This window comes from Morone saxatilis, unplaced genomic scaffold (genome assembly GCF_004916995.1).
Source record: "Morone saxatilis isolate NCDOM2014 unplaced genomic scaffold, NCSU_SB_2.0 Contig19, whole genome shotgun sequence".
Taxonomy (NCBI): domain Eukaryota; kingdom Metazoa; phylum Chordata; class Actinopteri; family Moronidae; genus Morone; species Morone saxatilis.
Window position 1 is genome coordinate 10,984,442 of NW_023339751.1, and position 15,726 is coordinate 11,000,167.

The following is a 15,726-nucleotide window of genomic DNA, read 5'->3' on the forward strand; positions in this document are numbered from 1 at the left end:
TTTGCAGCTGTTTTGGCACAATGTCGACAACAAAATCAAAGCTGTCTTGTGGTTTGTTAAGTGGGTAAATAAGCAGATGCTTCACGTTATTTCCCATGTCTTTAGACGTGTTTTCCGGGGGTCTACTTCAACCCCCAGTGAGAATGATGCAACAGCCGCAGCCCGTTCGACGAATTGAGCCCCCACCTCGATTCCCCAGTCGCAATGACAGAGGCCCCGAGCTCATCCTCAGGACGAAAGAGGAACGCAGGTGAGATGGCGATACATATTACCTGACCAAATCTCATGTTTGTCACTGAAATATTAGTAAGTTAATTCATCGTAGTGTTTATCTTAAAATGTTCAGCCGAGACAGGGACCGTGAGCGCAGACGGTCAAGAGAGCGCTCACCCGCACGCAAACGTTCCAGAGACCGCTCTCCCAGACGTGACCGCTCACCTCGGCGACCTCGCAGGGTTGTCCCTCGCTACACCGTCCAGTTTTCCAAGTTCAGCTTAGATGGGTGAGTACAATATTTGCAGTGGAAACGCATCACTAAACGTCTGTGGTGTGAAAGTAAACAGTAATTCCTGTTTTGGTATTAACTGTCCTCTCTGGGTTCTCCAGCTCCAGCTGTGACATGATGGAGCTGAGGAGGCGCTATCAGAGCCTCTACATTCCCAGCGACTTCTTTGATGCTGTCTTCACCTGGGTGGATGCTTTTCCTCTGACAAGACCCTTCCAGATTAATAACGCCTGTAACTTCCACATCTTGCACAAAGAGGTGGATCCTCTAGTCAAGAATACGGCTGTGCTGGACCCTCCTGATGCCAACCACACCTACAGTGCTAAGGTACGACTGCCATATGACTGTGTCATCCCATGTTTTTATTTCTCACAGTTAATATTGTTGAGTTTAAGAGTCATTATTAATATAAGTACAGCTACTACTGCTGTTCGCATGCTCTACAGATAATATCTGCTATACAGAAAAATAATTACAGAATGTAAATACATTGAATGGATATCGGAGAAAAGGGGTTTGATTTCATGAACATTTTAAGGATTATAACTTTTGTGGTCTCTATGTTGCAGGTGATGCTACTGGCTAACCCCAGTATAGAGGAGCTCTATCACAAGTCCTGTGCTTTGGCAGAGGACACCCAGGAAGTCAAAGACTCCTTCCAACATCCTGCGAGACTCATTAAGGTACATCACACACTTTCCATGCTCGTACCATGTGCTGTAATGGTCCTATTCCATTGCTGAGTGCTCACAATGTGGAAGAGTCGTAACTGGCGTTGCCTCCCTTGTGTAAATAACCCTTTCTTTCTCTTGGGTGTGGATCCTGAGAGGTATGATTATTTTGACATGCTGCTGACCTTTTTGTCTTTCTGTCTCTATCCTCTTTTTTTTTTTGCTCTTTCCACCCTCCACACCCCTTATCCATATTGTCATTCCCATTTCCATCTAACCTATTCTACTCTGTGGCTCTCCTTTGTACCTGTCTGTCTTTCTCCTTTAGTTTTTGGTGGGAATGAGAGGTAAAGATGAGGCCATGGCCATTGGTGGTCACTGGTCTCCCTCTCTGGATGGAGCTGACCCAGAGAAGGATCCTTCAGTCCTTATAAAGACAGCCATACGCTGTTGCAAGGCACTCACAGGCATAGACCTTAGTCTGTGCACTCAGTGGTAAGAGCTGTTATTCTCATCAATATTTATTTTTGTTATTGATTATGTTTCTGCTGTAAACCTGTTAACTCTGCTGGTATCAAAATCCCAGATTGAGTAACTATAATATGCTGCATAATGATCATCCTGGACGTGTTGGGTGATATTTTTGTTTCCTTTTTTTTATATGAATGATTATTGTGTTGTTAATTTGCTGCCTTTTATTTACTTTTATTATTTAATGTGTTTGTGCTATGTTCTTTTTGGCCTTTTGTGTGTTGTCGTCTTGGCTCTCTCTTTCTGTCACACTCTCTATACATATAAATGCATATTTCATTGTGATGAAAAACCAAACGCATGGACTGTGGCTGGAAGCAGTAGCCTGGACCAGAAGACACTGTTATTACTTTGTTTTTTTTAATTATTTTTCTGTTCTCTCTGTTAAATATCTTACATATTTAACTGGCTTTCACTGTCCTGTTGATTCTGTCTCTCTTCGCACAACCCTAATGTAGTGCGTTAAGTGTATCCTAGGTTAAATGCAGAACATGCAGCCATAATTGGCTGAAACTATAATGGGGGTGAATTTCGGGGTGTGATTTATTTCATGTGATTGTCTGTCAACTTTCTCAAAATGGCTGCCGTAACCTGTGACAACAGTTGGAGAGCTGCAGACTGGGTCCATTTGTCTATGCTGTGTGTTGTGTGGGAGACGGGTCACTGTAATGATGTGTACAATCATTCAGTGATCTCATGGGAGGGAGTAGCTGTAGAAGGCTCGCCCTAGCAAGGCTTGCCTTTTATACTGTGCCCTGACCAGAATGTTTCTTTCCAATGCACCTTCTTCCTTTGCGACAGGTATCGTTTTGCAGAGATTCGCTATCATCGGCCGGAGGAGACACACAAGGGGCGGACAGTCCCTGCTCATGTGGAGACAGTGGTTTTGTTTCTTCCGGATGTTTGGCATTGTCTTCCTACCCGCTCAGAGTGGGAGGTGCTGTCACGGCGACTCCGGGAGCAGCTGGCTGAGAAGCTGTCGGCCGAGCGAAAGGAGGCGGATGGAGAACAGGCACTGAACCGCTAATCCCTCTCTTCTCATTTCCGCTTCTCACAGGAAGGCACAGGAATTACAAAAAAAACAAACCCCAGATACACATCAGACACAAAGCACACCTCACCATTCACGCAGACAGACACAAACACAGGCAGATTATTGTTCCACCAAACCTCACCTAGGCTTCTTCTGTTTACTCCTCCACCTGTCCCCTTCTCTGCTCCAACTCCTCCATTCCTCCATCCGCACATCCACCTTCCCTCACATCCAGCAGACACATACAGTGGAAGCAGTGAGACTAGGTTGTGTTGTGTAGGCCTTGATCGCAACTGACAAAACAACTTCCAGCTCTTCAAACGTCTCATAATTGGGTGCTAATCTGGGTGTAATCATTCGTGTTAATCCTGGCATTTTGTTGTGCATTTTAAACAATACTTGCTTAATCTGCTTGGGTTCTTGCACGTTGTTGTAGCAGTGGTCTCAAATATTTTCTCAAATTTTAACCAGTGGTGATTTTCTTTTTTTAAACACTGGAATCTGAAATATGTCTTTACGCTGGAATCTGTGGAGTCAGTTGCGTGTAAATGATGTGTTTGTTATAGAAATGTGTGTTTTTATATGATTTTTCGCCTCGATTTGATACTGTCTGACTTTGAAAAGAGAACCTCCCCCAAGTCCTGTTTCTTGTCTGTTCTTGTTGTTGGATTCTACATTCTCGTTTGGACTATATGTAGGATTTGGTTTTTCCAGGGCAGTTGGTTGGACAGATGGCTCCTATCTGATGTAGGTGTATAAAACCCCTAAATGGCTATACCCAATACCCCAGTCATAGACCATGGTAGGGCCACCCTATCCTCACTCCGTTTGGAGACCAGCTTCAGTTCACCTGATGTACCTACCTACACACCTTTTGGACACACCTCTCATTGATTTTTACCTTTTTTTGTGTTCCACAGATTGATTGATTGGCAGCTGGGGGGCATTTCTGTTGGTTTTTATAAGAGCTAGAGAGCTTCCCTGTGTACGCTTCAGTAGCAGTGGACTTAAACACAGTCGAGAGCTCACTAGGACGAGACAATGAAAGACAGATGTGACCTTGCTTCTTGCACGGATCAACTTTAAACTTCACTCAGACCTTGAATGGTGTGCTGACTGTGTGCTATCCCACCTCTTTGTCTCTCTGCCTGTCTCTATCTTAATGATTTCCTGTCAAGGAGGAAGAAGAGAAGGATGATGGTGAATCGAAGGACGTTAGTACTCCCACTCACTGGGCTAAACTTGACCCGAAATCAATGAAGGTATGGTTCAAGGAGATGGTCTCAACACTGGTAGAACAGACAAGGAATTAAAATGCTCTTTCTCCCTTTGTAGGTAAATGACCTCCGCAAGGAGCTTGATTGTCGCTCTTTAAGCTCTAAGGGGTTAAAGTCGCAGCTGATCGCTCGCCTCACCAAGCAACTGAAGGTAGAGGAGCAGGTGGAGGAGTCCAAGGAGCCCGAGAAACAAGAGAGCAAAGTTCCTGAGGAAGAAGAGCCAGTTCGCACTGAAGAAGACCGAGAGGTAGAGAGAAATGTATCAATTAAGTAATGATATGTAACAGTTTTCTTATTGTGGCATATTGATAATACAGATATCTCCCTATATTGCACAAATCACTTATGTAATTTCAATATTATAAAACCTTCAGAAATTAGGTTTAGCTTAAATTTTGTCTGATGTGCTCTTTTAACCGAAGTGTTCTTCTCTGTTAGGAGGAGGAAAGGAAGAGGCAAGAGGAGCTTGAGCGCCAGCGGAGAGAAAGGCGCTACATCCTCCCTGATGAGCCCACCATCATCGTACACCCTAACTGGGCAGCCAAGAATGGCAAATTTGACTGCAGTGTCATGTCCTTGAGTGTGCTGCTGGACTACAGACTGGAGGACAACAAGGAGCATTCTTTTGAGGTGAGAATTTTGTTGGGGTATGTGTATATATATGTATATATACACATACATACAGACAGACAGAAATTATCATCACAATCATGGTAATATTATCTTAAATTATGCATTAAACTTCACACGCTTCACATAAAATTACATGTGTGCTCGTACTAGGCATGTATTACCTTTTACTTTGTGGAAACAAACTAATAGCAGCTGACTTCGATCTGCTACTCTCCTGCTGCTGCTTCAACACTCAACAGTGACCAGCAGCAGCAACCTCAAAGGGTCAAAACTCAAACTCTACATTCCCAGTGGCCTAAAAATACAGCTACCACTAGGTGGAGACATTGCATGTCAGGAGAGGGCAGTACATACTGTATACATTTGTGTTTTCTATTGTATTAATTATTTTCTGATGGCATTAGGTTGATAATCAGGAACAGCCAAATTAAACAGTTTTATTTTTTAAATTTACCTTTTATATGCAGTATAATAATGATGCTGCTGAAATAAAATAAATAAATATGATGATTTTTTGGGGAAATATGACTCGTGATATACAGTCTCTAGATGTGTATGATTGTTGTGTATTGATTAAATCAGCAAACAAAAAATCTGAATCGCAATACATAACGTCCCCGCCCTACAACTGAATCTGTTTAATGTCTCACAAACAGACACTTCTCTCTGTTCAGGTTGATAATGCAGTGACCTCTTTTTCTGTCAAGGTTTCCCTATTTGCTGAGCTGTTTAACGAGATGCTACAGAGAGACTTTGGCTTCCGCATATATAAAGCCCTTGCTGCTTTTCCTGCCAAAGATGAGAAGAAGGAAAAGGAGAAGAAAGCTAAGAAGGAGGCCGAGAAGAAGGAGGCTGAAAAGCGTGAAATAAAGAAGGAAAAAGAAGATGAGAATGAAGAGCCAGTAGTGAAGAAGACCAAAGAGGATGAGGAGGAGAAAAAGAAGGCAAGCCTCTCAAACCAATCTGGTCCATTCAGTCTGTCGTTTGCTCATACAAATCCTGTGTGATTTCATGCATTTGTGTGACTTGTGGTTTTTTAACCAGAGCGATGAAAAAGCTGTGAAAAAGGAGTCGTCTCGAGATGAAGAGGAGAACGAAGATGATGGCAGCACGGCCAATGCTGAAGAATATGACCCCATGGAGGCTGAAGATGCAGATGATGACGATGACGATGGTACTGCGCTCTCTCTCTTTCTTTAAATGCAACCCGATAGATTCTTTTTGAATTTCCCACAATATGATTTGGTCAATGATGAGAAATCATGCACCACGCTGAACCTGTGATGGATAACATTTCCACAGTTTCTGAGGCCTTAAGTGGGAAACAATTGCTTTGTTTTTTTGGATATTTAAATGTTTTTGTATTCACACTGACTAAACACACTAGTTAATAATATTTAATGATGTATTGGCACAACCTTGTTCCACTTTTCAATTGGATGTTTCTGTTGATATTTCTTAGACAAGGATGACGACGACCTCAATGACCGAGACAGGAAAGACCGCAAGGATGACCGCAAGTCGTCAAAAGAGAGGTCCTCTAAAGACAAGGTTGGTTGGTTATGGTTGTATGTTTTTAAGACATTGGTGTAGCGTAAACATGGTGGTTGGTATAAATGTGGTGGTTGTTGTTGCACCAGGAGAAGAAGCAGATGGTCACGCACAACAAAGAGCTGCTGATGGCGTTTGTCTACTTTGACCAAAGCCACTGTGGCTATTTGCTGGAGAGAGACTTGGAGGAGATCTTGTACACACTGGGACTGCATCTTTCTCGTGCTCAGGTGAACACACACAAACCTAATCATATCCATGGTTTGTTTCTGGATCTGTTATTATTATTTGCTCACTTACATCAGCCTGCAGATAAACCTGACTTCATGTTGATTTTTGTTTGTTTCCAGATAAAAAAGCTGCTTAATAAACCGGTGGTCAGAGAGTCCTGTTACTACCGTAAACTGACAGACCGGGGAAAGGATGAACCCATTCCTTCCTTTAATGAAGCCCAGATAGAAAACCTCATAGGTGAGCTGACATGAATCTTTATGGTCAAAACTCCATCACTGTTTTTAATACAGTCAATTAACGATTCACAATTACATAAAAAGAGATCAAATTAGCCACAGCTATCACGTGGTGGACAGCTACTGCAGCTGATTTATTTATTTAATTTGATGAAATTCTCGTCTCTCTTTTTCTGTCAGGTAACCGAGGACTACTTCCTGCTCCAAAAGCTCGCGCTCCGTCAGAGACGACTGAGTCTGGTAATCTGATCGTGTATAATGGAGCTATGGTCGACGTTGGCAGCATGATGCAGAAACTGGAGAAGAGTGAGAAAGCAAGAGAGGAGATAGAACAGAAGCTCATGATGCAGGATGTCAAAATGGGTATGATTTTAATTGCATTACACTGTATGTTGTTTTTGTAAATGGCATCACAGTCTCATGAGTTGCAAGCTACACTCTGTGTCAGTAGTCCATCTGGACAATGATCTGGCTCAATTTGAGCTTTGCTACAATAGAGCCCGGTCTCACTTCATTCAGAATCCTTCTGTCGGTGATTTCTGTTGAAACGTGGACTGGCACATTGCTACCGACGGCAACATACAACGTATAAAACGGGATTCAGCTATACTGTTTTTCATTGTGACGGTACAGGAAATAGTCCCACTGTGCCTTTTATGCTATTGAGGATGAGTTTCAATTCAAAAAACCCAAATGAAAAACCTGATTTATTTCGGTTGTTTGAAGGTAAAATGTTTAGGGGAGGAGATTTTTGTTTTTCGCAAGATTTATAGAAATTGCATGACAATTGAATCTCATGAAATGTTTTCTTTTTCGAATGTGTAGAACAGTATATTACGATTTGATTTACGTCTCTTGGCTGATGTTGCTTTAGTGTCTTGTAACCACAGAATGGTGCCGGACACTTATAAATAAAATCAATCAATACAGAATAAAAAATAATTAAGAGACTAGACTCAATTGTCCCACCAGAGCAGGAAATGTGTCCTTGTCTCACCAATAAAGACAATAATCCTGACACAAACATAACAGACAGAATAGATCATCAGCATCACAACAAGGAGTTCCTACAATTTATACTGTATGATTAAATGGGCTGTTTATTAAATCAGCAGCACTTAAACATCAACACTGTCCATGAAATTCAATGTGAACGACGTATAATCCAAGATACTGGAAACTGGATGTAAATTTTGGCTCAAAGGTTCCTCTTTGTTCAAACTCTGAATAATCAACCTACCTTGAACTTTGTGTCTCTCCAGATGAAGATGCAAAGGTGAAAGCGCAGTTGGAGCAAGCCAACAAAACTTTGTCCAGGGAGCTGGAGGAGGTGAAAAGCACTCTGAGCCAAACTGAAGAGACCCTAAAGACTGTGGAGGAGCAGAAGGTGATCTACCACGACCAGATTAACAAGACGTCCAACACCTTGATGTCCACTGTCAAAGGGCTGCTGGCAGTGCTGAAAAAGGTGAACCATTTTAAAGAATCAGCACATTGTTAATCTATTAGTTTTATCTTCAGGCAGGAAATGGACTCAAATCCCCTTTTAGACATGACATTTGTAACATTTCTTCATGTATCTGTCCACCCTGCGGTTATTGTGCATCATGTTAGAGTAAAATGATTAATAAATGCGTCCTAAAAGCTTAGATATGTAATATTTTTTTATTGGTGTGGTAGAGATCCAGTGTCCACCGTGGGCTTATGTTTTTAATCTTTATTATATAACGTTTCATTAGTCACACAGTGATTTGGAAAATTATATTTATTTATTTAGCCTGTTATTTTTTATTACATTATTACTTTATCAGGTGGGAATGTTATCACACTTATGATAATGTCTGTCTGTTGTACGTCTCCATATTTATCAATTATTCTCCTTGCCTCTTATCCCATTAATATATACATATATAGCTGCAAAACTTTATAAACTGTCACACTGAATGAAGTGTTTCTGAAGCACCAGGGACGTTTGAAGGTTCAGACATTATCAGTTACAGTTACAACTGCACGATACAAGAGTGAAACAAGCTTTGAGAACGTCATGTTGAAATGCTGTCAGATGAACATAAAGGGGCACGTGTCTGATTCACTGATGTTTCTTCTCTTCCAGGATCAGGATGTAGACGAGTCTGGTGAAGAAGCCTCTGGCGATCACATTCGGTCATCTCAAACTAACGGCGCCGATGAATGACACATTTAAAATAAATGAAGCTAATCCGTAACACTGATTATCTTAAAAACTTGTAAATACTCACTAAACAAACATAATTTGGCTGTTTTATTTGGACCTATTACATGTATAGATGAATGATTTAGTTCCCTTGTGTTAATTTCACTTCAGCAACTGTGTACAATAGATTTATTTCTGATGAGTTACTTTTCATACGTAGAATACTTTAACTATGATAAAGCTTTGAAATGCTTATTTTCATAGTTTTAAGTAAGTCAAGTCAGTCGCTAACCTTTTATTTTTGCCATTGCTTTAGCTTCGTCATGGCCAATAAAATGCCACATTGTAGGTTTAAATGCCAGTATGTGAGTTGTACTTTTTTTTTTTTGTTTGAGATTTGTTTTTCTAATGAGCAATAATGATGCTATTTATGTGCGAGAGAATTCATTAAAACTATATTTAAAATAAACTAATTTTGGATGGAAAAGGGTAGGAGGGGGTTCCAATGTGGTTCAGACAGAATTTCTTTATAAATCTTCTTAATCTGCTGTTTAACCACAACTGTGTTCAATAAACACTTTTCCGTTTGTAGTTCTTCTATGTTGCTGATTTAACTGGTTCCTATGCACGGTTCCTGCCTCTCTTTGAGCTTTTTGCTGTCGGCGCCTCCTTTCATGTTTTACTGTGACGAGCATCTGTCTGATTTTTCTTTTTTCTTTTTCTGACAAACGAAACTACACATGAACCAAAAGATAAGCTTGATGAATGTGTGTTCTGCTGAAGGAATATTTGCTGCAAAGAGACATGAACACTTTGAAATCTATCTGAACTGTGTGTGTTGGTTTGGATTGTTCTTGAAGAGAGGCACAATTACATTCAAATGTGCGCCAAAGCAGGCAATTTTATTTTTCTATTGAAAATGTACTCTATGGATGTCTTGTGCAAGAGTAAAGTGGTTCATTTTAACACTGATAGTCTGTCTACATTTTTTCCAAGTGTTGTTTAATGTCATTTTCGTGCTATGATAAAAATGTCTACTACAAACAAGGCCTCTTGATGAAAAAAAAATCTGAAACACAAGTCTGGAGGACCGTGAAAAATGAGCAGATTGGATTGCTGCAAATTAAATACTAAATCTCCTTTGGTGCACTTGACGTTTCGGAAATAGTGGACCAGACAAACACCACTGAACGAAACACCCTCTGATATAAACAGTGACATGTAAGACTACTAATGCATATTTAACTCTAACTTAACCAAAAACTGGGCTAGGATCATTATAAAATTAACAATAGCAGCAGAAGAATCTATAACGGCCCGCAGACTAAATGTTAAGACAACTACATACAGTAATTATGTTATGCATTTTGAGTGAAGTAAAACTGGACAACTATGTCACGGGTATTGAAGCCATTTATCAGGAATAGTATCCCTGTGGTCGGACAGAGAGGGAGAGAGATTATTGGGTGTGACCAGACACAGTTCGGACGAGGAATATTAATTATGAAGCATCTTGTCATTGACTTTGTCTGAGGAGCAGGGAGGGTCTGGCTTTAACAGCCTCTCGTAGATCATTTACCTTTGAAGCTTTTGTTTCCTGAGGTGTCTCTTTTATGTCTCTGAGCGGCTGGACTTTTCTGACCTCCTGTCGATGTAATTCTAGGTTTGTTTCCTCTCCTGCCACTCCCTTCTCAAGCAAACACACTTCACACTCCTTGCTCCTGCACATTGTCATACTATTATAGGTCTGGGTTTTAATTAACATTCAGTCATTTAATAACCACTTTGTCTTGCATAGATTTCTGATACCGCTGTGGTCAAACACTCGGTCCAGACGTCAGGTCTTGCTACACCTCACTGTATGTCTAAATTTATTTCAATCAGACTGTTTATATACTTATTTTAGAGCTTTTTTACCCTGTTAGCTTCCTGTGGGGATAATCAAGATTTCCCCCCCAACATTTTCATTTAAACCCACTGGTCTTTCAGTACTTCAGAGAGGCGTTGCAGCTGTGAAACTGGCTGATAAATCTGTTCCCACCAACAACGAGACCTAGTTCACACTGAAAAAAAAAAGAATTTAACGTAGCAGGAAACATCCCTGTCTGTTTCCAGCAGCTTGTCTATGTCATTTCCTCGAGAACAATGACTATCTGTCACCTAGTACTTTGGTTATGTGGCTGCTTTTGTCCTGCTGTCGTGCTCTGAATACTTGACAAACAAACCTCATTTGTCCCCCGAGGAACTACATGCACACTCCTCGCCCCTCAAACTCCAGCAGCAGCTGTGTTTGAGTGTGTGTGTGTGTGTGTGTGTGGTGTGTGTTGTGTGTGTTGAAAGAGGGAGGTTTTTGCACTTTGCATATGTGTATGCATGCACATGCAATGTGTGAAAATTAGACCCCACCGCAGAGAGCAGGGCAGGTAACCCCACTCCCAGACTGCAACAGAAGGCTTTTGTGGCCACTTCCCCGCTCCTCCTCTTTAACCCCCCCGTTCCTGGTATCAAAGAGCTGCTGCACTCACAGGCCAGTCTGCTGACAATCAGGCCGTTTCAATGCAGGGTCGCAGTTTCCAGGGGGGGCAGACAGGGTTGGTAAAAAAAAAGGGAGTTTGGTTTAGTTACTGATCATGTTGCCATTTTCACCCCCTCCACTGATCCTCACTTTTTATGTAAATCAGACCTCTGAAGTCTTTGGGTGCGGCTACGGAGCATGTGTGGATGCAGTATGACGTTACACTGGTTTCATTGTTAGTTTAACTAATTCTTACTTTCCCATACACTTGTAGATTTGTTTAAATTCTCTCCCTCGTCAGCACGAGGCAAATCACTCTTTTGCATTAACGCCCTCCATCCTATGTGCATGTCAAGAGTTCAGAGTCGTAGTTATCATGACAAAAGCAGCCCCCCCCCTGCCTCACACGCTGCCTATAGAGTCCCAGTGGGTCCGGCTTTTCAAAACCTGTCAGGAGTCAGTGTTTGTTAGCTCTCTGCATTGTTTCTGGACAATCCCGCCTATGATGGTGACATGATAAGACACAAATGCAGGTCTCGGCCCAAAATGTAGCCAAACAAAATGATGTATTATAAAACCTGTGTTAGCATTTTTGTGCCAAAAAGGAAGATTTTTAACCTGAAAACCCAGACTGTGTCCTTTATCTTCACAGCAGCACCAAAGCTCGGCCTTTGCTGAACTTTCTTTCACCTCAATAACTGTACAAGATTGATTGTTTGCTCATTATTGTCTGCCTGTATTGTGCAGCATAGAATTGAATTTCCTGGGCGCTGAATTGTGATAGCGATAAGTCATTCAGACGACAAATGACCCAGCTTCCCTCACGCATCCGCTGCGGTAAATAAACTTTTTCTCACTCTTTTGCACATCTCAGACTTTTGGCCAGAAATCTTTCTGACCACCAAAGTCAAACAAACAAGTCAACCGCCCTCTTACGTGCTGTTTGATATTTTAGGTAATTGATACATGAGAGGATCCATTGAGCAGCTCTGCTTGTCTCCCCAGCAGCATGCACGGGCCCCTGCTGGAGTAGAGAAGAGAGAGAGGGACCCCTGTTCAGCTGGAGCTGCAGGAACCCGGCTTCCTCAGGAGCGGCACAGCAAAGTGGTGTAGATGTTGAGGAAACGATCCCCCTCTCAAAGGCCTTTCCCTGGGAATACTGGGTTACAGTGTGAGAAAGTTCCACAGTTGTTTTTGACAGCGTGTCACAGGGGCGTCTCCCACCTCACCCCTGCGCCGCGTGGACCGCCGTCCCAATACTATTAGGACCAGTAGAGCATCGACAGCCCTCTGCTACAGTATCATCCACCGGTGCTGTGTAAGTATGACTGATAAGGCACTTAACTGGGCTCCAAAATCAGGTGGCCCTTTAATGCAACTTTACACCGCTCCACATCAATTTGAAGCAGGTTTCACATTTCACCAGTTAACAATAGTTACACAAAGCACAGCATTCATTCGGGGCTTAGCATCTACACTTTGGGGGAAAAGCAGATATTCCCTAATTGCCACTGCATGCTGCCCTGAAGGAAAGTATGTCACTCAATAAGATAATCATACAGTGGGAACCCAAGATTGCCAGTACCAGCTTGCTATTTGGAAAAACAAACATTTCCATTGTAAAATTGCATAGCTGGCTTTGACTCGGTGCATGCAAACATGGGTCAAAACAATCTACAGAGCAACACCGGTGTGTGGTAAACACAGGAAACATTTCCATTCGGGCCAGCTGGTACAATAACTACCAGTCAGTCGAAAGACTGCAGATGTGCAGGGTCAGCAGGCCGAGAGCTCAGACCAATTTAAATATCTGTAACAAATGTGTCTCTTTCTATTTTTCTTCCCCCGTCTTAGATTAATGCTAATTTACCTCATGACAACATATTCTGTTGCTACGATTAAAGTGAACATGCTAACACTTAGTATTAGTAGCCTATTGCAAGCAAGGCAACAGTTACTGTCTTCGACGAACCTCCTCTTTGCCTCCTGAATCCTCCCTGAACTTCTTCCTCTCTCAAAGCTCTAAAACAGGCCAGGAAGTCGCCATGAGACATTTCCTGCATGCTTTACATCGTCTTGAAGCAGGGGTCGCTGGGAACAGTGGAAGCATGCACTTCCTAACAACAGTGTCTTCTGTGTGTTCTTTGCATGTACGTATATCTCTGTGTCACAGTAGGAGCATGTGTATCCCTCTGTGACTCAATAATAATAACAGTAGGTATTTTCTTTCCTCTGCTGGCGGTGCACTCCACTAATGAAGTTCATATGCTGCACACGTCTTTGATGTCACATTACCATGGAGGCTGTCAGGCTCGGCTTCTTCAGTTCAAAGCTCCGGTCACTGAGATCCTGGTTTAATATAGTCAGTGGCTGCCTGGACGCTCATTTGGTGACAGGTGACACATCACAGACCCGAATAAGCCTTGTTGTTGATGAAGTCTTCCAATCAGCCGGCGTCTGATTTAAGCAGAACTAATGAACTGCCCAGCATGATACACATAATCTGAATGGGGAAAAAAAACATCTGGGGCATTTGCTGTTTTATTGGGTACACTAATGACATGAAACCTTGGAAATGACAAATATTTTACTGTACTGATACACTACAGTATACTGATATACTGATATTCCTAATAAAGTACAGCACAATGGAGAAGTTGTCAATAAAGTGAAGCAGATTGAGTTAAATTTGAGAATTCTGCTTTGAGGTTGAGTTCTATTTCGACCTGGAAATAGAAGTAGACAAAATAATCTCAACACAAGGTCCATTTAGTAGCTTTTCAGCAGCAATTGTATAAAAGAGAGAGAAGCTGTAATTCCTCACACTCCAGAGACTACAACCAGAAAATGTGTAAATTTAGCATCTCTAGGGATGGCAATTTGTTTCTGACTTTGGCCCAGAATGAAATATATCAAAAACTACTGCCATGAAATCTTGTACTGACACTGACGGACCCCGGACGATGAATCTTAATTCGTTCCCTTCGCGTTTCATCTAGCACCACCCGCAGATCAGAAATGTAATTAGTCCAATACATTGGTTTATGAGTAAATACCTGCAAAACAAATTCCCATTAGCCTCAGCTGTACTTTATGTTTAGTAGCAGCTGAATGCTAGCACCTACGATAGTGATCATGGTAAACATTACTTGCAGCATTTTGCCTTTTTTAAACATTAAACCTTCACTGTCACTGTGAGCATGTTAGCATTTACCTCAAACCTCACAGAGCATGGCTCTTGTTGTTTGATAAATGACTCAAAGTTAAATCTGTAGATAAACGGCTCATTCTTAGGTGATTAAAAACAATAATTCCTATATTCAGGTGATTATACGTTAATGAAAACATACCTATGAATATCATATTCCATTTCTACCAATAGATCCTTCTAAATGTTACACCCTGGACCTTGAATCGATTGCCTGGTTTATTATTATTCATTCTCTGTCACACACATAGATTCAAGGTTAGTGTACTTTGTGGCCAACAGATTTTTGTTTTAAATTGAGAAAACCAAAATCAGGAAACAACCTGTTTTATGTTATGAAAATGAAAAGACGACCATTTTGTTCCCCATATTTATACATTTTTTGGTCTTCTCATTTCAAAACATCGCCGTAAAGGACATTGACTATTCAACAACTTGGTTTAGCACTATTTCTCTTACAGAAACATTGAATAAACCAACCTTCTATCTCTGTATTTTGTCTGTTCACCCTCCACTTTAAACCGTGAGAAATCTGTCACACAGGAACACAGAGAGCTACTAGGTAACAAAAAGAGGCTGTTATGGCTTTACTGAGGCCAGTGTTTGATGAGAGTCAGTTGCACCTGTGAACTAAGCAGCGTGTGCATGGATAGTGTACAAACATAGCACAAACTGTGGAAGAAAGAGGAGACTAAAACCAACCGACCCTCCTGCACTCTCACACAACCTCAAAGTGCAGCTGTAGACATCTCTCACATGGCTGTGATCTTCAGCATGTCCACAGGGTCTTTTGTGTGTGTGTGTGGTTCATAAGGATGTGGGTGTAAACTATCACTCACCACCTTAACACACTACACAGCGCTCAAAGTAACACTAAATCTCCCTCTTTTCTCTTTGTTAAAATGTCTTCTAAATAGCTCAAAGTAGAAAGCGATCCTCCTCCTCTGAGAACTAAGTGCTTTGCTGGATTCCCTCTCTGTCCTAAACTTATTAAAACAACATGACTCGATTATAATCCAGACTTAAGTAATCATGTTTTATGGCAAAACCACTATCATTATGTTTGTCTGGCTGCCTACTGACTCTGAAAAGTGAGTCGCTCCTGCAGGTTTCACTTAAGATGTGCATTGATTTGTGCGCCAGAGCACTCGAGTGTGCA

At 41.6% G+C, this 15,726-nt stretch overlaps 1 protein-coding gene across 4 annotated transcripts in view; it reads left to right on the forward strand.

The window, feature by feature from the left end:
- Positions 1-9,818, forward strand: part of ccar1 (cell division cycle and apoptosis regulator 1) — a 17,450-nt gene extending 7,632 nt beyond the window's left edge. For 2 of the 4 annotated variants that reach the window (XM_035663232.1, XM_035663229.1), the window contains 17 exons: positions 106-250; positions 347-502; positions 607-832; positions 1,075-1,188; positions 1,505-1,671; positions 2,509-2,719; positions 3,919-4,002; positions 4,076-4,264; positions 4,456-4,647; positions 5,358-5,594; positions 5,695-5,824; positions 6,113-6,201; positions 6,291-6,431; positions 6,552-6,672; positions 6,852-7,034; positions 7,934-8,139; positions 8,785-9,818. In XM_035663232.1, the coding sequence (XP_035519125.1) occupies positions 106-250; positions 347-502; positions 607-832; positions 1,075-1,188; positions 1,505-1,671; positions 2,509-2,719; positions 3,919-4,002; positions 4,076-4,264; positions 4,456-4,647; positions 5,358-5,594; positions 5,695-5,824; positions 6,113-6,201; positions 6,291-6,431; positions 6,552-6,672; positions 6,852-7,034; positions 7,934-8,139; positions 8,785-8,865 (2,672 nt within the window). In that variant the 3' untranslated portion in view covers positions 8,866-9,818. Of the gene's footprint in view, positions 1-105; positions 251-325; positions 503-606; positions 833-1,074; positions 1,189-1,504; positions 1,672-2,508; positions 2,720-3,918; positions 4,003-4,075; positions 4,265-4,455; positions 4,648-5,357; positions 5,595-5,694; positions 5,825-6,112; positions 6,202-6,290; positions 6,432-6,551; positions 6,673-6,851; positions 7,035-7,933; positions 8,140-8,784 lie in introns of all 4 variants that reach the window. The other 2 variants (XM_035663230.1, XM_035663231.1) reach the window with 2 other exon arrangements.
- The last annotated feature ends 5,908 nt before the right edge of the window (positions 9,819-15,726 follow it).